Here is a 21,484-nt window from a genome sequence, read left to right on the forward strand (position 1 = left end):
TTTTTTTTTTTTTTACTTTTCATTGTATATCATATAGAAAAATTTATGAGGATAAAAATTAAGAAAATTAAAGCAAACTATAATCCTGTTATTTAGTGTTTTCTCTCTTTCTCTTTCCCTCCCTCCCTCCCTCCCTCTCTCTCTCTCTCTCTCTGTCACACATACACATGCACAGATATTATATATGAAATACATGTATGAATAATATTTTTACTAAAATGAAAATATAACTTTTGTAAACATTTTCATTCATGTAATATTTTGTGAAAAGGTTATGAGTTAATGTATTTTTACCACATAATTTTTATCATATGGATGTATTATAGTAGCTACTACCCTATTGTTGGACATATTAGATTTTTTAGCTTTTTTCTCTATTATAACACTGATGAATATGGCATAAATTTTATGTATATCCTTAATTATTTCCTGAAGATAAATTCCTTGAAGTGAAATTTCTGGATCAAAGATTGTATAATAATCTCTTTTAAGGCTTTTAAACTGTGTTGTTAAAATTTTCTCACAATTTAAAAAATCTTCTTCTAGCAGCATCAGGGTCACTTGTTAACCAATATAGCAGTTTTGTGTGACTGAGAGAATCTCCTTTTCAGTGTAGATGGCATCTGCAACAGGGCCACAGTTTGGCTAGTAAAGAATGGGCTGGATGTCAGTCTCCTTTGATTCCCTTGCTGCGTTCTTGGTGAAGGTACAGTTGCACAAGTGTCTATATAGTGACCTTGAGCAGTGTGTGAGAGTACTTGAGTGCCTACACTCTCATCCTGTTAGTTTTTCAAGACATAGAGGTTACTGAAACTGTGCAGTAGGTAAGGAGAGCCTGGGCTTTGGACGTACACCTAGGCTTCAGTCCCAGTTTTATTTCCTAGTTCTTTAACTTGATCAAGTTAAGTCCTCTAAATTTTAGTTCCCTTATCTGCAAATAGGGATAATTATAGTACTCTTGTCACTGGGTAGTTGTAAGGATTAGATGAGAAAATGTATTAGGTTAAACCTTATGAAATTGCCATTTTCATGTGGTTCAACTTGAATATGTTAGGCCCTTAACATAGTGCCTGAGATGTGAGAAGTATTCCATAAAGTTTAGTCATTCATATATTTATTCTTATTATCATTATTATTTAAATTATGCTTTAATTTGTTGTAAGTTGTTTCCTTAGTGGGTACCTACATATTTGCTTTAGAATGACCCTTTGTACTTTGTGCTTATTAGTATATTCCCTGGACCACATTTAAAATTTAATCCTATTTTGGAACAAATCTAGGGACTGATAGTGAAAAATGAATTTGAGCGGTTAGAAAAAGCCAGTAGAAAGGGTCAATCCAGATTCTCCCCCCACCCCGCCCCGTGTAACTTAATTATAACCACATTGAAATAATATTGCTTTTATGAAAGAAGCAATGATTTCTGGTGCATAATAACCTTTTACTACAGAATGCAGTTGTATAATCAAAGAATATGGCTCTATCTCACAGTTAGAGTTGACATGATACACTTGTAACTTTATTTCTTCACTGTTTTAGATGCAAAAAATGTCATATAATTCAAAAGCATGATTTCGGCTCTGTTCAGATTTTTTCATATCTTCAGTCAAGAGCCCTTTTTTTCTTCTTAGCAACAGAACAACTTGTTATGTATTAGGAAAATAACCTCAGGGTCTGTTGTGTAGCAAGTGGAAATTACATGAATGTTGTATTACTTTTACAAGTTCCCATGAGTATTTGAAAGCTTACAGTGTTCTGTTTTGCAGAACACTTGGCCATTTGGGGAAAAAAACTAGCATGTACATAGAAGACAAAAGCCAACATTCTGGAAGCTGTACATGTTGCCTAAGTGTTTACCCAGATTCCCCCTTGAGGATAAAGTGGACAAAAATTAAATATGTTAGCCAGAAGAGTTTTAGTTTGTAGGTTCTAAATGTGACTAGTATCAGATATTTGATCCTAATTATTATCTTATAAATATGTGGTATATTTTATGTTTAACTGTTCCCCATTCTTTGTCTTGTACCACATGCCCCCTCTAGCCCTCAAGTGCATTCACATACATACCCTCATTTAGCTGATTTTGATGAAATTTCAGCCCTAGTCTTGTAGTATTCTCAAAATCTTCTGTTTTGTACCAGTTGTTTAGGAATAAAGCTCACAGATTCACCCCAGCTTTTGGAGCCCTCTAGGGCTATGCTTCAGTCAAACTCATTCATATTTTCTATTAGTATTTGTAAGTATCATGTGCTGTTACCGAGCTGAGTGCTTAGAGTACTGTGACAGCCCTTGCCTCTTGAGATGGAGATATTCAGATCAGTAATACATATTGAATAATTACTATGTGACAGACATTATGCTATATGTTATAGTATTAATTTGCTAGGACTTCCTTAACAAAATACCACAGACTGCGTGGCTTAAACAACAGAAATTGATTTACCCATAGTTCTGGAGGCTAAAAGTCCAAAATCAAGGTGTCAGCAGATTTGGTTCCCTCTGAAGCCTCTTTCCTTTGTTTTCGGAGGCTACCATCTTGCCGTGTCCTTACATGGTCTTTTCTTTGTGTCCATGCACCGCTGGTGTCGCTTGTGTGTGTCCAAATTTCCTCTCCTTGTAAGTACGCAAATCAGATTAGATTAGGGCCTACTCTTATGACTTTCTTTTACCTTGATTACTTCTTTAAAGTCTCTACTCCAAATACAGTCACATTCTGAGATATTGGGGGTTTTAGTCTCAACATATGAATTTTGGGGAAGAACACAGTTCAGCCCATAACAGTTAATAAATAAGCCACAATCCCTCCTATCTAGAAACTCACTGTTTTATAGGAATGACAAATATCTAACTATAGGTAATTGTAATAGATTATTAAGGTGTAGAGATAGCATAGAGGTGGCGATTTTGAATTTTGTCTTGAGGCAGCAGCAGACGATTGTAATGCAGTTTCATAAGGTGTGTATTAGATATATGTACAGTGTGAGTAGAGCACAGAGGAGAAGACGCTGGAGATGAACAGGATTAAAAAGGGCATTCATTTTAGGCTGAGAAAAGTAGTGTACAAAGGTATTAAAAAAAAGAGAATATGGCTGGAAAGTAGAGTGTCTGTGGAGGAGTAGTGAGAAGTTCATTCACTTCTCTACTCACTGAATCTCCATTTACTGAGCATCCATTTATGAAATATTTTCTGTCTGTAAATTGTGTTCAGTGCTGGAGATACGCAGCTCTGGCCTGAGAGATGCCTAAAGGCTTCTTAGCGGGGAGTCCTGCAGATAAATAAATGTCATAGTAAGTTCCTTATCTTCATTTGATCCTGTGTAAGTATTTCAGAGTTAATTCTCTAGATGATAGGGGGCCACTGGGTGGTTTTGAGACAGAAAGTGATTTGATTTGATTTGCATTTAAGAGTATAGCATTATAGGCAGTATTAAAGGTCAAGGGAATGATGAGATGGAGGTTGGAAGACCAATTAAGATTCACTTGCGGGGAATTCCCTGGCAGTCCAGTGGTTAGGACTCAGCGCGTTCACTGCTGGGGCCCAGGTTCAATCCCTGGTCAGGGAACTAAGATCCCACAAGCTGTGTGGCACGGCCAAAAAAAAAAAAGATTCACTTGCTATGGCAACATAGATTGAACATAGGGGGCTTAGTGACCAACCAATTATGTATGACCGACAGAAATCTAGAATGACATCTGAGTTTTTGTGGTCTGGGTGTTAGGAATCTGACAAGTAAACCAATGGAGGAACAGGTTTATGGGCAGTATGCTAAGTTTAATTTTGGATGTGTTAATGTAAGTTACCTCTGGTACACCTAGATAAAATGCAGCCTTTGTGTAGTAGTTGTATATGGGGGTTCAGAGATAGAAGTTTGAGTAAGAGACCTGGTTGGAGTCATTAAGTGTATAGGGGTGAATGAGATCACATAGGCAGTATACAGAATGAAAAGAGAGGGCAGCCTAGAAGGACCCCTCCTCAAGGGAATATGGGTCCCAATTATCAATTTAAGTCGCAGTCTTACTGTTGGTGCTTCCAGTACCTTTGTTAAATGTGTTGCCTCTGCTGAGAGTGTGTACATTCGTTCTTTCTTTCTTCTTTCTTTTTTTCATTCTTTCTTTTTAAATCAATTTTGTTGAGATGTAAGTTATATACAAGAAAACCTAGTGCATCATTTTAAAACCATGCTTATCTTTTAAAATCCCACTTATCCTTCAAGGAATATTAAATGCTATGCTCATGAAAGTTTTTTCCGATTTCCGTCCAGTTACAAGTAATCCCTTTGTCTTGGAATCATAACACTATGTAACTTTTCTGAGACACTTATTCCTTTCTTTTTTTTCCTGGAGTGATTACTTATTTACATATCCTTATCCTGTATTTTAGACTCTAAGCTGATTGAGAACAGGGTCTGTATAGACATCTTGTATGGAGCATATTCTTAATAAATGTGACCAGTGAGTAAATTTTATGAATTGTCCTCTTCTTAGATACTAACTGAAGGAGTCTCAGAGTACATAGAAATTATAAAATGGAGACATAATAACGTAATGCAGATATGAACCAGTAAATACAGTAAAATTTCTTATTTATGAAATGATTTAGGATGAAAAATCATCCCATAAAAATCAGTTTTTAAAAAAATATTATTAATCTTTCTTAATAATTTTGTTGAAAAAAACCCAGCTAATATACTTCTGTTCACCAAAATACAAAAGAAACATAGACACATTGAAATAATTGTTACCTTCATAAAAGTAGTGATTGCATTAATTTTATTAATACTTATCAGTTTATTCTAATAGCCATTACTTTTTATTGAAGGCAAAGCTAGGTGGTAATATCTTTATTTTGTAGATATAAGGAGATTGGGTCTCAGAGAGGTTATGTAATTTGTGAACAAACCCACAAATATCATATGGCACAACTGAATGGATTGTGATCTGTCTTAACTTCAAAGCCAGTATGTATGGGGTTTTTCTGCTATGCTTATGTTACTTTTAAATTTCATGGATTTGGAGAATCTTAAGATTTTAACATATGAGACAAAATAAAAGAACTGGTGGTAAATATGTAGCTATTATTCATGTATAATTTTAAAGCAAGGAATTTAAGTCTGGTGGCCACGAGCGGGTCTCTGAACAACTACATACAAAATGGTGCACATGTATACTTTTCCACCTTTATCACAAGCTTATAAGATCCAGGATGACTCCCCTACCCATCAAAAAAGATGAAGAGCCAAGATACGGACATGTCTTCTAATTGTAATCTGTGAGCTTACAGTTCTGTGCTATGTATAAACTTAGACACTGTTCTAAGCTAAGAATGATTAAAAAGAATTTTAATGATAGGCATGTGTAAAAAGCATTACCTTGTCAGATGCAGATGCTATTTATTTATTTATTTATTTATTTATTTATTTATTTATTTATTTATTTAGGCCGCTCAGTGTGGCTTGTGGGACCTCAGTTACCTGACCAGGGGTTGAACCTGGGCCCTAAGCAGTGAAAGCATGGAGTCCTAACCACTGGACTGCCAGGGAATTCCTACAGATGCTCTTTATTTTTTATTTATTTATTTTTAAAAATCTTCTTGTTATTAATTTTTTTTTTTTTTTTTTTTGGCTGTGTCAGGTGTTTGTTGCTGAGCACTGGTTTTCTCTAGTTGCAGCGAGCGGGGGCTACTCTTCGTTGCGGTGCGCGGGCTTCTCATTGTGGTGGCTTCTCTCTTGTTGTGGAGCACGGGCTCTAGGTGCGTGGGCTTCAGAAGTTGTGGCACGTGGTCTTAGTTGCTCCGTGACATGTGGGATCTTCCCAGACCAGGTTCCGACCCTGTGTCCCCTGCATTGGCAGGCGGATTCTTAACCACTTTGCCACCAGGGAAGTCCCCACAGATGCTCTTTAGAATAAATTCCTTGTCCTTCAGACCAGTGGGAAATTTTTATGGAATTCTTTTCTTAATTCATTCATTCATTCATTCTTCTCCCCCCTTTAATTGGGGATGGAATGTGGGTGGGAAGCATGTGTTTAAGAAAAAACAAAAAGAAAGATCACTGAGTTATTTTAGAGTATAATGTGCTAGATACATGACCTTTATATTTAATTTTACCTTTTTTTTTTAGCTTTTTTCAAGCTGAAATGGAAAGCCAGTGGCAGAAAGTTGCTTGGGCTACAAATATCAGCTTGAAAGCATAGCTCCTTCTCAGGATGTTCATTGTAGTTTTTTGTTTGTAGTGGTTAGAATTTGAAGGAACTTTAAACTCCCAACAATAGAGCAATAATTTTGAAAAATTAAGGTTCATCTTTCTTTGGATTGTCACATAACCATTAAAATTTGGTTTTCAAAGAATGTTTTAAAATATCAGGAGACTTCTGATTCTGGCTAAGATGGATTAAAAGGGACTGAATTTCCCCTTCTGCCTGAAACAATGGAAAAAAAAAACTGAACAAAATATTTGAAAAAACAATTTTGAAGACATTGGATATTAGGAAACGATGGAAATGATCTGTGAAGGATGGGAAACTAACAAGTTGAGCACTATAGTTGCCTGGATAGCTTCCAGACTGTGGTACGGGAAGGAAGAAGTCAGGCGGAGCCTGGAAGTCTCCCTGAATTGCTGGGAATGTAAGGAGGCCAAAGTGGATCAAGTTCTCAGGGCAGAGTACCAGGAAGGAGAAAGCTGCAGAGAGAGAGCACTCTGGAGATCTGCAGAAGAGCCTCCTCCAGTCTTTAGCTAGCTGAATACTGATCAGCACATATGTGTGAGGAAACTACCTGAGGCCGGAGAAAGGGAGGGAATATTCCTTGATGTTTATATAGGGCTAGCAGTAGTGTAGCAAATAGTTAGAGGTGATAAACCAACAAGGAGAAAAACTGAATCATAAAAATGTACACAATCCAAAAGAAGTGAGATAAAAGAGGAAAAAGGGAACAAAGAGCATGTGGGACAAGTAGAAAGTAAATAGCAAGCATATTAATAATCACATAAATTATGTTAAAAGCAAATGATCCGCTAAACCAGGGATCAACAAACTACAGTCAAACTGACTGCCTGGTTTTGTAAATGAAGTTTTCATAGTTGGAACACAGGCATGCCCCTTTGTTTACATGTTGTCTAGGGCTGCTTTTATGCTACAGGGGCGGCTTTGAATACTTGCCAGAGACCTTATGGCTTGAGAAACCTAAGATATTTACTCTCTGGCCTTATACAGGAAAACTTGCCGATACCTGGCTTGAACATCACAAATAAAGGCAGAGAATGTCTTTTGGATAAAAAAGCAAGACCCAACCATATGCTCCCTATAAGAAACCCACTTGATGAGACTGACACTCTACCTACTGCACTAATGAGGTTCCTTTACAAGAAACCCACTTTCTTGTTTGTTTATTTAAGGTTATTTTTTTAAAAAACTTATTCATTCATTCATTTTCCTCCCATATACTTTTTTAAAAATTGAGGCATAGCTGATTTATAGTATTATACAACATAATGATTCAAAATTCTTAGAGATTATACTCCATTTAAAGTTATATAAAATATTGGCTATATTCCCTTTGCTGTACATTATATCCTGTAGCATACTTATTTTATACATAGTAGTTTGTACCTCTTAATCCCCTACCCTTATCTTGTCTCTCCCCCTTCCCTCTCTTCACTGGTAACCACTAGTTCTCTATATCTGTGAGTCTGTTTCTGGTTTGTTATATTCATTTGTTTGTTTTATTTTTTCGATTTGACATATAACTGATAACATACAGTATTTGTCTTTCTCTGACTCATTTCACTAAACATAATACCCTACAGGTCTATCCATATTGTCATAAATTGCAAAATGTCATTTTTTTAATGGCTGAGTAGTCCATATATATAAATATATATATGTTCTGTGTGTATATATATATGTATGTATATATATATATATATCATCTTCCTTATCCATTCATCTGTTGATGGACACTTATGTTGCTTCTGTGTCTTGGCTATTGTAAATAATGCTGCTATTAACATTGGGGTGCATATCTTTTTGAATTAGTATTTTGTTTTTTTATACAAGAAACCCACTTTAAATATAAAGCTACAAATAGATTAAAAGCATGAAATACCATAATCATACCAAGTTGGAGTGATTATATAAATATCAAAGTTGATTTCAGGCCAAAGATACCTGGGTTAAAGAAGATTATTTCATAGTTATCAAGTACACATAATAATTCTAAATATTTATTGCTTCTGATAACAGAGCTTTAAAATTCATGAAGCAAAAATTGATAGAACTGCAAGGAAAAAATAGAGAAATTCATAATTTCTTGGAGACTTTATTATCCCTCTCTTAAAACTAGATAAGGCTAGTACACAGAAAGTCAGTAAAGATATAGAAGACTTGAACAACCCTATCCATCAACTTTATCTAAGTGATATTTATAGAACACTTTTCCCAATGGCAACATATATACACATTATTTTCAAGTGTACTGGAATGTTCACCAAGATAGAACATATTCTGGGCCACAGAATGAGTCTTATTAAATATAAAAGGATTCAAATCATACAAAGTATGTTCTTTGACCACAATGGAATTAAATTAGAAATCAATAACAAAAGGTTATTTGGAAAAGATATTTGGAAACTAAATACCACACTTCTAAATAACTCCATGGATCAAGGAAGAAATCAAAAGAGAAGTTTAAAAATTATTAAAGTGGATAAAATGAAAATATAAAAACTTACGAGGTGCAGCTAATGCATTACTTAGGCGGAAATTTATAGCACTAAATACTTAAATTAGAAAAGAAGAAAAGTCTCAAATAACTGGTCTGAACTCCCAACTTGAGAAACTAGGAAACAGAGAGCAAATGAAACCCAAAGTAAGCAAAAGAAAGGAAATAATAAAGATCTGAGCAGATCAATAAAATAGTAAACAGGAAAAAAAATTGAGAAAACCAAGGAAATGCAAAGCTGGTTCTTTTAGGAGATCGGTAATTGATAAATCTCCAGTGGAGCTGGTCAGGATAACGAGAAGTCACAAATTACCATTAACAAGAATGAAGGAGGTAACATTACTACATATTCTACAGATATTAAGAGAACAGTAAGGGAACTTTATGAACAGCTTTATGCCAATACATTTGACAACTTCAGTAAATTGGATAAATTTGTTGAAAGACAAAAAAAAAAAAAAGCTCATGAAAGAAGAAATGTATAATGTGAATAGGTAATTCTTTTTCTATTAAAGAAATTGAACTAACAGTTAAAAACATTCCCATTAAGAAAACTTCAGGCCTGGATGCCTTCACTGGTTAATTTTACTGAACATTTAGGGAAGAAAATAATACCAGTTCTACACAAACTTTTCCAGAAAATTGAAGTGGAAAGAATTCTTTCTAACCTAGTCTATAAAGTTAGCATTACTCTGAAAAAGATATTACAAGGGGGAAAAAAAAAAAGACCAAATAAACTATAGACCTGTATCCCTCATGAACATAAAATTTTGGCAAGTTATATCCAATATGTTAAAAAGATAATACCTGGTGATTAAGTAGGGTTTATTCCTGCTTGAATATGCAAGGAATGCAAGATTGGTTTAAAATTTGAAAACCAATCCATGTAAGTCACTGTATTAACAGACTAAGAAGTGATTATCTCAGTGCACAAAAGCATTTGACAAATCCAATAGGTATTCCTGAGTACAAAGTGTAAGCAAACGAGGAGTAGAAAGGACCATCCTCAGTCTGATTAAGGACATGAACAAAAAGCCTACAGTTCACATCATACTTAATGACCGAAGACTAAATGCTTCCCCTTAAGATCAAGAACATGGCAAAGATGTCCACTTTTACCACTTCTACCCAACATTATACTGAAGGTTCCAGAAAGTGCAGTAAGGTAAGAAAAAGAAATAAGAGGCATCTAGTTTGGGAATGAAGAAGTAAAACTATCTTCATTTGTAGACAACATGATGTCTACAGAGAAAATCCTATGGAATTTGCAAAGACACTGTTAGAACTAGCAGGTGTGTTTAGTGAGGTTGCAGGATACAAGATCAATATACAAAACTCAGTTGTATTTATGGAAATACAATACTAGCCCCAAACAATAGCAAATTGAAATTTTAAATTACTATTTACATTAACATGAAAAAACATGAGATGTTGATAAATCTGACAAAAGATAGGCAAGACCTGTACATTGAAAACTATAAAACATTGCTGAGAAAAATTAAAGAGAACCTAAATAGACTGAGAGATATATTGTGTTCATGGATTGGGAGACTCAACATTGTGAAGATGTCAGTTCTCAAATTGAACCACCTCAGTCGGAATTCCAGAAGGCATTTTATAGAAATGGACAAGGTGATTCTAAAATTCATATGAAAATGGAAAGGATCTAAAATAGTCAAAACAGCTTTGTAAAGTAAAAACAGAGTTGGAGGACTTAATACCACCTTATTTCAAGACATAAAGTTAGGGTCATCTAGACAGTGTAATATTGGCATAAAGAATGACAAATAGAGCAATGGAATAACATGGAGTCCTGAAAGAGACCCACACATATAGAGTCAGTGGCATTTTGACAAAGGTGCAAAGTCAGTGCAGTGGAGAAAGTAGTCTTTTCAACAAACAGTGCTAGAACAATTGGATATAAGTATGCAAAAAAAAAGACTTCTTATATATATAAAGAATCTCAATGGATAATATACCTTAAATATAAAAGCTGTCTTGTATCCAGACTATTAAAAGAATTCTCAGAATTTAATAAGGGACTTCCCTGGTGGCACAGTGGTTAAGAATCTTCCTGCCAATGCAGGGTACACGGGTTCGAGCCCTGGTCTGGGAACATCCCACATGCTGTGGAGCAACTAAGCCCAAGCACCACAACTACTGAGCCTGCACTCCAGAGCCTGCGAGCCACAACTACCGAAGCCAGCATGCCTAGAGCCCATGCTCCGCAACAAGAGAAGCCACCACAGTGCGAAGCCCACGCACCGCAATGAAGAGTAGCCCCTGCTTGCCGCAACTAGAGAAAGCTGACGTGAAGCAAAGAAGACCCAACGCAGCCAAAAATAAATAAATAAATAAATAAGTTTATTAAAAAAATTTAATAATAAGAAAACAACCCAATTAAAATAATAGGTATAAGATTTGAAGACACTTCACCAAAGATGATATACAGAGGGAAAATAAGAACATGAAGGTATACTCAACTTCATTAATCTTAAACAAAATGCAAATCAAAAGCATAATGAGATACCACTAAACACCTATAAGAATGTCTAAAATTAAAAAGACTGATCATACCAAGTGTTGACAAGGATGTGGAGGAACTGGAACTGTGATGCACTGCTGGTAGGAATATATAATGGTACAACTTTGAAAAAACTTGGTAGTTTTAAGATTGTTAAACATACATACACCCATTGTTGAGCTAGCCATTCCACTCTTAAATATTGAACATACATACATCCATTGTTGAGCTAGCCATTCCACTCTTAAATATTAACTCAAGGGAAATGAAAACATATGTCCATATAAAGACTTGTTCATGAATATTTATGTAACATTGTTGATAATTGCCAAAACCCAGAACCATCCCTAATGTCCATCAACATGTGAATGGATAAATAAATTGTGTTATATCCAATAGTGGAATATTACTCAGCAATAAAAAGGAATGGAGTGTTGATGCATACAATACAATAGGTATTTTTATTATTTTTTTAAAAATTAATTTTTAATTGAAGTGTACTTGCTATACAATATTATATAAAACAATAGGTATTAATGTCTAAATAATTATGTCAAGTAAAAGAATACAGACAAAAAAGAATATATTCTTTATAACCCCATTTATATATGTATTTATAAATATGTTAGAATTATATACACATTAATATATAGAGAATATATATGTGATTCAGTATATATTATAGTGTACATAATTCTAGAAAATATGAAGTAATCTATGGTACCAGTAGACAGACCTGTGGTTCCCTGGGAATGGAGGGTTGTGGAAAGAGTGAAAGGAAGGATGACAGAGGGGCACAAGGAGACTTTTGGTGATGGTGGATATATTCATTATCTTGATATAATGATGATGTTATGGATTTGTACTTATGTCAAAGCATATCACAATGTATACTTTAAATATGTGCAGTTTATTATATGTCTCTTATGCCATAATCTTTTTTCTTTTTTTTAAGGCTTAGGGAAGTACAAAATTTTAAATAGTAAATACAGATTGCACATTGTGGCTTTTGGTCATAAATTGTCGAGATCTATATTCATTTGCCTACATGATATCTCCACTTGGATTTTTTTTTTAATTTTTTAACTTTATTTTTTTATACAGCAGGTTCTTATTAGTCATCAATTTCATACACATCAGTGTATACATGGCAATCCCAATCTCCCAATTCATCACACCACCACCACCACCCCCTGCTGCTTTCCCACCTTAGTGTCCATACGTTTGTTCTCTACATCTGTGTCTCAATTTCTGTCCTGCAAACTGGTTCATCTGTACCATTTTTCTAGTTTCCACATATATGCGTTAATATACGATATTTGTTTTTCTCTTTCTGACTTACTTCACTCTGTATGGCAGTCTCTAGATCCATCCACGTCTCAACAAATGACCCAATTTCGTTCCTTTTTATGGCTGAGTAATATTCCATTGTATATATGTACCACATCTTCTTTATCCATTTGTCTGTCTCTCGGCATTTAGGTTGCTTCCATGACCTGGCTATTGTAAATAGTGTTGCAGTGAACATTGGGGTGCATGTGTCTTTTTGAATTACGGTTTTCTATGGGTATATGCCCAGTAGTGGGATTGCTGGATCATATGGTAATTCTATTTTTTAGTTTTTTAAGGAACCTCCATACTGTTCTCCATAGTGGCTGTATCAATATACATTCCCACCAACAGTGCAGGAGGGTTCCCATTTCTCCACACCCTCTCCAGCATTTGTTGTTTGTAGATTTTCTGATGATGCCCATTCTAACTAGTGTGAGGTGATACCTCATTGTAGTTTTGATTTGCATTTCTCTAATAATTAGTAATGTAGAGCAGCGTTTCATGTGCTTGTTGGCCATCTGTATGTCTTCTTTGGAGAAATGTCTATTTAGGTCTTCTGCCCATTTTTGCATTGGGTTGTTTGTTTTCTTAATATTGAGCTGCATGAGCTGTTTATATATTTTGGAGATTAATCCTTTGTCCGTTGATTCGTTTGCAAATATTTTCTCCCATTATGAGGGTTGTCTTTTTGTCTTGTTTATGGTTTTCTTTGCTGTGCAAAAGCTTTGAAGTTTCATTAGGTCCCATTTGTTTATTTTTATTTTTATTTCCATTACTCTAGGAGGTGGATCAAAAAAGATCTTGCTGTGATTTATGTCAAAGAGTGTTCTTCCTATGTTTTCCTCTAAGAGTTTTATAGTGTCCAGTCTTACATTTAGGTCTCTAATCCATTTTGAGTTTATTTTTGTGTATGGTGTTAGGGAGTATTCTAATTTCATTCTTTTACATGTAGCTGTCCAGTTTTCCCAGCACCATTTACTGAAGAGACTGTCTTTTCTCCATTGTATATCCTTGCCTCCTTTGTCATAGATTAGTTGACCATAGGTGCGTGGGTTTATCTCTGGGCTTTCTATCTTGTTCCTATGATCTATGTTTCTGTTTTTGTGCCAGTACCATATTGTCTTGATTACTGTAGCTTTGTAGTATAGTCTGAAGTCAGGGAGTCTGATTGCTCCAGCTCCGTTTTTTTCCCTCAAGACTGCTTTGGCTATTCGGGGTCTTTTGTGTCTCCATACAAATTTTAAGATTTTTTGTTCTAGTTCTGTAAAAAATGCCATTGGTAATTTGATAGGGATTGCATTGAATCTGTAGATTGCTTTGGGTAGTATAGTCATTTTCACAATATTGCTTCTTCCAATCCAAGAACATGGTATATCTCTCCATCTGTTGATATCATCTTTAATTTCTTTCATCAGTGTCTAATAGTTTTCTGCATACAGGTCTTTTGTCTCCCCAGGTAGGTTTACTCCTAGGTATTTTATTCTTTTTGTTGCAATGGTAAATGGGAGTGTTTCCTTAATTTCTCTTTCAGATTTTTCATCATTAGTGTATAGGAATGCAAGAGATTTCTGTGCATTAATTTTGTATCCTGCAACTTTACCAGATTCATTGATTAGCTCTAGTAACTTTTTGGTGGCATCTTTAGGATTCTCTATGTATAGTATCATGTCATCTGCAAACAGTGACAGTTTTACTTCTTCTTTTCCAATCTGTATTCCTTTTATTTCTTTTTCTTCTCTGATTGCCGTGGCTAGGACTTCCAAAACTACGTTGAATAATAGTGGTGAGAGTGGACATCCTTGTCTTGTTCCTGATCTTAGAGGAAATGCTTTCAGTTTTTCACCACTGAGAATGATGTTTGCTGTGGGTTTGTCGTATATGGCCTTTATTATGTTGAGGTAGGTTCCCTCTATGCCCATTTTCTGGAGAGTTTTTATCATAAATGGGTGTTGAATTTTGTCAAAAGCTTTTTCTGCATCTATTGAGATGATCATATGGTTTTTATTCTTCAATTTGTTAATATGGTGTATCACATTGATTGATTTGTGTATATTGAAGAATCCTTGCATCCCTGGGATAAATCCCACTTGATCGTGGTGTATGATCCTTTTAATGTGTTGTTGGATTCTGTTTGCTAGTATTTTGTTGAGGATTTTTGCATCTATATTCATGAGTGATATTGGTCTGTAATTTTCTTTTTTTGTAGTATCGTTGTCTGGTTTTGGTATCAGGGTGATGGTGGCCTCATAGAATGAGTTTGGGAGTGTTCCTTCCTCTGCAGTTTTTTGGAAGAGTTTGAGAAGGATGGGTGTTAGCTCTTCTCTAAATGTTTGATAGAATTCACCTGTGAAGCCATCTGGTCCTGGACTTTTGTTTGTTGGAAGATTTTTAATCACAGTTTCAATTTCATTACTCGTGATTGGTCTGTTCATATTTTCTGTTTCTTCCTGGTTCAGTCTTGGAAGGTTATAACTTTCTAAAAGTTTGTCCATTTCTTCCAGGTTGTCCATTTTATTGGCATAGAGTTGCTTGTTGTAGTCTCTTAGGATGCTTTGTATTTCTGCTGTGTCTGTTGTAACTTCTCCTTTTTCATTTCTGATTTTATTGATTTGAGTCCTCTCCCTCTTTTTCCTGATGAGTCTGGCTAATGGTTTATCAATTTTGTTTATCTTCTCAAAGAACCAGCTTTTAGTTTTCTTGATCTTTACTATTGTTTTCTTTGTTTCTATTTCATTTATCTCTGATCTGATCTTTATGATTTCTTCCCTTCTGCTAACTTTGGGTTTTGTTTGTTCTTCTTTCTCTAGTTCCTTTAGGTGTAAGGTTAGATTGTTTGAGATTTTTCTTGTTTCTTTAGGTAGGCTTGTATACCTATAACCTTCCCTCTTAGAACTGCTTTTGCTGCATCCCATAAGTTTTGGATCGTCGTGCTTTCATTGTAATTTGTCTGTAGGTATTTTTTGATTTCCTCTTTGATTTCTTCAGTGATCTCTTGGTTATTTAGTAATGTATTGTTTAGCCTCCATGTGTTTGTGTTTTTTACTTTTTTTTTCCCTGTGATTAGTTTCTAATCTCATAGCGTTGTGGTCAGAAAAGACCCTTGATATGATTTCAATTTTCTTAAATTTACTGAGGCTTGATTTGTGACCCAAGATGTGATCTATCCTGGAGAATGTTCCGTGCACACTTGAGAAGAAAGTGTAATCTGTTTTTGGATGGAATGTCCTATAAATATTAATTAAATCTATCTGGTCTATTGTGTCATTTAAAGCTTCTGTTTCCTTATTTATTTTCATTTTGGATGATCTGTCCATTGGTGTAAGTGAGGTGTTAAAGTCCCACACTATTATTGTGTTACTGTCGATTTCCTCCTTTATAGCTGTTAGCAGTTGCCTTATGTATTGAGGTGCTCCTATGTTGGGTGCATATATATTTATAATTGTTATCTTCTTCTTGGATTGATCCGTTGATCATTATGTAGTGTCCTTCCTTGTCTCTTGTAACATTCTTTTTTTTTTTTTTTTTTAAATTTATTTATTCATTTATTTAATTTTTGGCTGCATTGGGTCTTCGCTGCTGCACGCGGGCTTTCTCTAGTTGCAGTGAGCGGGGGCTACTCTTTGTTGTGGGGCTCAGGCTTCTCATTGTGGTGGCTTCTCTTGTTGCAGAGCACAGGCTCTAGGCACGCGGGCTTCAGTAGTTGTGGCACATGGGCTTCAGTGGTTGTGGCTCGCGGGCTCTAGAGCGCAGGCTCAGTAGTTGTGGCGCACAGGCTTAGTTGCTCCGCGGCATGTGGGATCTTCCCGGACCAGGGCTCGAACCCGTGTCCCCTGCATTGGCAGGCGGATTCTTAACCACTGCGCCACCAGGGAAGCCCCTCTTGTAACATTCTTTATTTTAAAGTCTATTTATCTGATATGAGTATTGCTACTCCAGCTTTCTTTTGATTTCCATTTGCATGGAATATCTTTTTCCATCCCCTCACTTTCAGTCTGTATGTGTCCCTAGGTCTGAAGTGGGTGTCTTGTAGACAGCATATATATGGGTCTTGTTTTTGTATCCATTCAGCAAGCCTGTGTCTTTTGGTTGGAGCATTTAATCCATTCATGTTTAAGGTAATTATCGATATGTATGTTCCTATGACCATTTTCTTAATTGTTTTGGGTTTGTTTTTGTAGGTCCTTTTCTTCTCTTGTGTTTCCCCCTTAGAGAAGTTCCTTTAGCATTTGTTGTAGAGCTGGTTTGGTGGTGCTGAATTCTCTTAGCTTTTGCTTGTCTGTAAAGCTTTTGATTTCTCCATCGAATCTGAATGAGATCCTTGCCGGATAGAGTAATCTTGGTTGTAGGTTCTTCCCTTTCATCACTAAGTATATCATGCCACTCCCTTCTGGCTTGTAGAGTTTCTGCTGAGAAATCAGCTGTTAACCTTATGGGAGTTCCCTTGTATGTTATTTGTCGTTTTTCCCTTGCTGCTTTCAATAATTTTTCTTTGTCTTTAATTTCTGTCAGTTTGATTACTATGTGTCTCGGCATGTTTCTCCTTGGGTTTATCCTGTATGGGACTCTCTGTGCTTCCTGGAGTTGGGTGGCTATCTCCTTTCCCATGTTAGGGAAGTTTTCGACTATAATCTCTTCAGATATTTTCTCGGGAACTTTCTCTCTCTCTTCTCCTTCTGGGACCCCTATAATGCGAATGTTGTTGCTTTTAATGTTGTCCCAGAGTTCTCTTAGGCTGTCTTCAGTTCTTTTCATTCTTTTTTCTTTATTCTGTTCCTCAGCAGTGAATTCCATCATTCTGTCTTCCAGGTCACTTATCCGTTCTTCTGCCTCAGTTATTGTGCTATTGATTGCTTCTAGTGTAGTTTTCATTTCAGTTATTGTATTGTTCATCTCTGTTTGTTCTTTAATTCTTCTAGGTCTTTGTTAAACATTTCTTGTATCTTCTCGATCTTTGCCTCCATTCTTTTTCCGAGGTCCTGGATCATCTTCACCATCATTATTCTGAATTCTTTTTCTGGAAGGTTGTCTATCTCCACTTCATTTAGTTGTTTTTCTGGGGTTTTATCTTGTTCCTTCATCTCGTACATAGCCCTCTGCCTTTTCATCTTGTCTGTCTTTCTGTGAATGTGGTTTTTTGTTCCACAGGCTGCAGGATTGTAGTTCTTCTTGCTTCTGCTGTCTGCCCTCTGGTGGATGAGGCTATCTAAGAGGCTTGTGCAAGTTTCTTGATGGGAGGGACTGGTGGTGGGTAGAGCTGACTGTTGCTCTGGTGCGCAGAGCTCAGTAAAACTTTAATCCCTTGACTGCTGATGGGTGGGGCTGGGTTCCCTCCCTTTTGGTTGTTTGGCCTGAGGCAACCCAACACTGGAGCCTACCCGGGCTCTTTGGTGGGGCTAATGGCGGACTCTGGGAGGGCTCACGGCAAGGAGTAGTTCCCAGAACTTCTGCTGCCAGTGTCCTTGTCCCCACGGTGAGCCACAGCCACCCCCTGCCTCTGCAGGAGACCCTCCAACACTAGCAGGTAGGTCTGGTTCAGTCTCCTATGGGGTCACTGCTCCATCCTGTGGGTCCTGATGCACACACTACTTTGTGTGTGCCCTCCAAGAGTAGAGTCTCTGTTTTCCCCAGTCCTGTCGAAGTCCTGCAATCAAATCCCACTAGCCTTCAAAGTCTAATTCTCTAGGAATTCCTCCTCCCATTGCCGGACCCCCAGTTTGGGAACCTGACGTGGGACTCAGAACCTTCACTCCAGTGGGTGGACTTCTGTGGTATAAGTGTTCTCCAGTCTGAGTCACCCACCCAGCAGTTATGGGATTTGAGTTTACTGTGATTGCACCGCTCCTACCATCTCATTGTGGCTTCTCCCTTGTCTTTGGATGTGGGGTCTCTTTTTTGCCGAGTTCCAGTGTCTTCCTGTGGATGATTGTCCAGCAGCTAGTTGTGATTCTGGTGTTCTCACAAGAGGGAGTGAGAGCACGTCCTTCTACTCTGCCATCTTGGCTCAGATTCTCTTGGATATTTTTTAGTCATGTCAAAACTAAAGTCTTTAAACTAGCACATATCTCTAACTTCTTTTCCTACTTTCTTTCTATTTATTCTCTAGGATTTTTTTTTCCTTTTTTTAAAAAATTTTTATTTTTGTATGTGGTACTTCCATCCTCCCATTTTTCATGCAGGAAGCTAGGGAATCTTCCTTGATGCTTATCTCATCCCCTGTTTTACCACCAAGTTGTGTCATTGAGAACACATTTCAAAGCTGTAGTCTTCCTTTCCTTCACTACCACCACCATTACCTGGTTCAGTTCTCTCTTCTCTTTTCACTAAAAAGAGCCTTCCGATTATACTCCCTGGTTTTATGCCTGACCCTCTCAATCCAGTCTCTAGGGAACAGCCAGAGAGATCTTTCAAAGATGGGCATTTAAATCATGTAGTTTCTCTGCTTGGATCTTTTCAGTGACTTTTCATTGCTCTTGGGATAAGATGTAAAATCCTTTCAATATGGTCAGATTCCCGTTTGCCTCTTGCTTATTGTGTTCTAATCACATAGGCTACCTTTCAGTTTCTTAAAATCTCCGTGATCTTTTTACTCCAGAACTTTCTCACATGGTATTTTCTGAACCTGCAGTGGTTTTTCCCTTTGTCAGTGGCTACCCCAGTGCATGCTTTAAGTCTCAGCTTAAATGCCACTAATTCAGAGGAGTCTTTCCTGACTTGCCCATTCAAAATTGGTATCCACACCAGTATCCTGTAGATTTTCATCATAGCTGTTACAGGTTTTTTGGGGGGTGAGGGAGGGGTAGGAGGTGTTTATATGTGTATATGAGATTATTTGGTAAAATACCTCTTTCCTATACTATTCTGAAAAGCTCCTTGAAAGTGGAGACCTGTCTGTTTTGTTCACTACTGTGTAGCCATCACCTGACTTACTTCCTGGTACAGTTGACAATATTTATTGAGTGAAAGTTTAGAGACAATACATTGGAAGGAAATATACCAGTGGGTTGCTTTTTGAGTGCTGCATGTTTGTTTTTATAAGATTTCTACAGTGAACTATTAGACTTTCTAATAAGAAAAGTTATAAATAAAATACATCTTTATACTTTTTGTCTTTACTAGAGATGAAAAAGCAGATGTTATTTTGTGACTTAGATGCTAGTGCTAAATTGTTACAAATTAAGTGACCTTGATATATTAACTTGACTTTTAATATCTTGGAGTTGCACAGCTCTAGGGAGCATTGTTTATGCGTGTTTTTAGTTAATGAGGACTTCTCTGTTAATGTAAAGCAGAGACTCTTCTTTTAGTACCAATTTAGGTATAGTTTACCTAGAACAGAGTATGCACTTCTAGATCTACCTGCAATTTATGTCATCTTGCATTCTTATCTTAGAGTGCCTTATTGTATTTGTCTGTTTCTGTCACAACTTTTTAATCAGTCACCCTTACTTTAGCATAGTTTTGACCGGTTTTGTCTCATGGAGAAAATTATGTAAGGTTTTCTGAAATCTCAGTATGGTAGCTCTGGTGCTGGACATATGGTGAATATCCTGTAAATCTTTAAAAATTTTTTATTGAATGTCATACATTTTTGAAAAATGTAAAATAAAGCCGTATCTTTGAGGTAATGATTTGTTAAGTAGGCTTAGTACTTTGAAGTTCTAAAAGTATAGTTCTCAGAGGATTGTCAACTTGATTAACTTATTATATTTATTTTTTGCTCATCATTTAAATGAGCTTGCTTCCTGCCTAGAAATGCTTTTCAGTTTTTAAAATTAATTAATTAATTAATTAATTATTTTGATAAAGTCTTTTTAAAAAAATTTTTGTTGGCTGTGTTGAGTGTGTTGCTGTGTGTGGGCTTTTTCTAGTTGTGGCAAGCGGAGGGCTGCTCTTCGTTGAGGTGCCCAGGCTTCTCGTTGCAGTCACAGTTTTATTTAAATGTTTGTGTTCCTTTTCTTTTTAAGATGCCCTTTGTTCATGTTATTTCACTTGTATGTATAATAAATGTATACCAACTTTTTAACAGATAAAATAATTAGGCACAGGGCTTGTACCCTGAAGGACACTGCGCATGCTATCATTGCAGCTGAATTGGATCCAGAATTTAATAAACTCTGTGAAGAAATTAAGGAAGCAAGAATAAAAAGAGGTAAGTTATAGAAATGAACTTGCTACTGAATAATAAGAGATCATTGAATGTCATTGAATGGTGTTTCTTTACGGTTGCTGGTATTATGAAAATGTATTTTGAGGCCCATCCTTAATTTCTGATATGAAAATGTGTCATGTAAATTCTCCAAGATGTTTTAAAATTTTACTTTCTATAACAGTTTTAGTGCAAATTACAGAAATAAAGTACTTCTTAGTGAAATTTGTTTTGCAGGCATATATCTTTAATTATGGATTTCTGTTCTTAAAGGATTTAGATAGGCTTTCATATTTGAAGAGGGTTTATTTTCATCAGTTTATATCTAATACTGATACTTAAAAATTTTTTTTAGGAATACTTTTTTTTTTTAAACCTATTGGAATTTATGTGCAATTTTGTTAGTATAAACACAGAATTAGCAGATGTGTTTTGTTCGTTCTATATATAATCCTGTCCTTGAGGAACTCACACTTTAGTAGGAGAGAGTAAGTGTAAAACAAATCGAGTATAGTGTGGCATATGCACTGATTGAAGCATGTTCATAGCACAGAGGAGAGGCCTCCTGGTAGGAAACCCAGCATTTTGATCAGAGTTTGGGGAATGAATATAGAAGTGTTGTCTCTAGTGAAGTAGAGGAAGGGAGGCAGTGACGGAGAAGGAGGAGGTATTGTAAGCACAGCACACTACGTATACAGGCGCAGAGACGTGAAATAACGTGGTGTATCGGAAGAACTGCAAATTGTTTGGTATTGCTAAAGATGTA

At 36.1% G+C, this 21,484-nt stretch overlaps 1 protein-coding gene across 2 annotated transcripts in view; it reads left to right on the forward strand.

The window, feature by feature from the left end:
• ATAD2B (ATPase family AAA domain containing 2B) overlaps nt 1–21,484 on the forward strand; it is a 168,324-nt gene that overhangs the window by 116,803 nt on the left and 30,037 nt on the right. For both annotated transcript variants that reach the window (XM_082427416.1, XM_082427415.1), the window contains exon 23: nt 20,599–20,721. In XM_082427416.1, the coding sequence (XP_082283542.1) occupies nt 20,599–20,721 (123 nt within the window). The remainder of the gene's footprint in view (nt 1–20,598; nt 20,722–21,484) is intronic.

Source organism: Balaenoptera physalus (assembly GCF_965194825.1).
Source record: "Balaenoptera physalus genome assembly, chromosome: 15".
In the NCBI taxonomy this organism is placed as follows: Eukaryota; Metazoa; Chordata; class Mammalia; order Artiodactyla; family Balaenopteridae; genus Balaenoptera; species Balaenoptera physalus.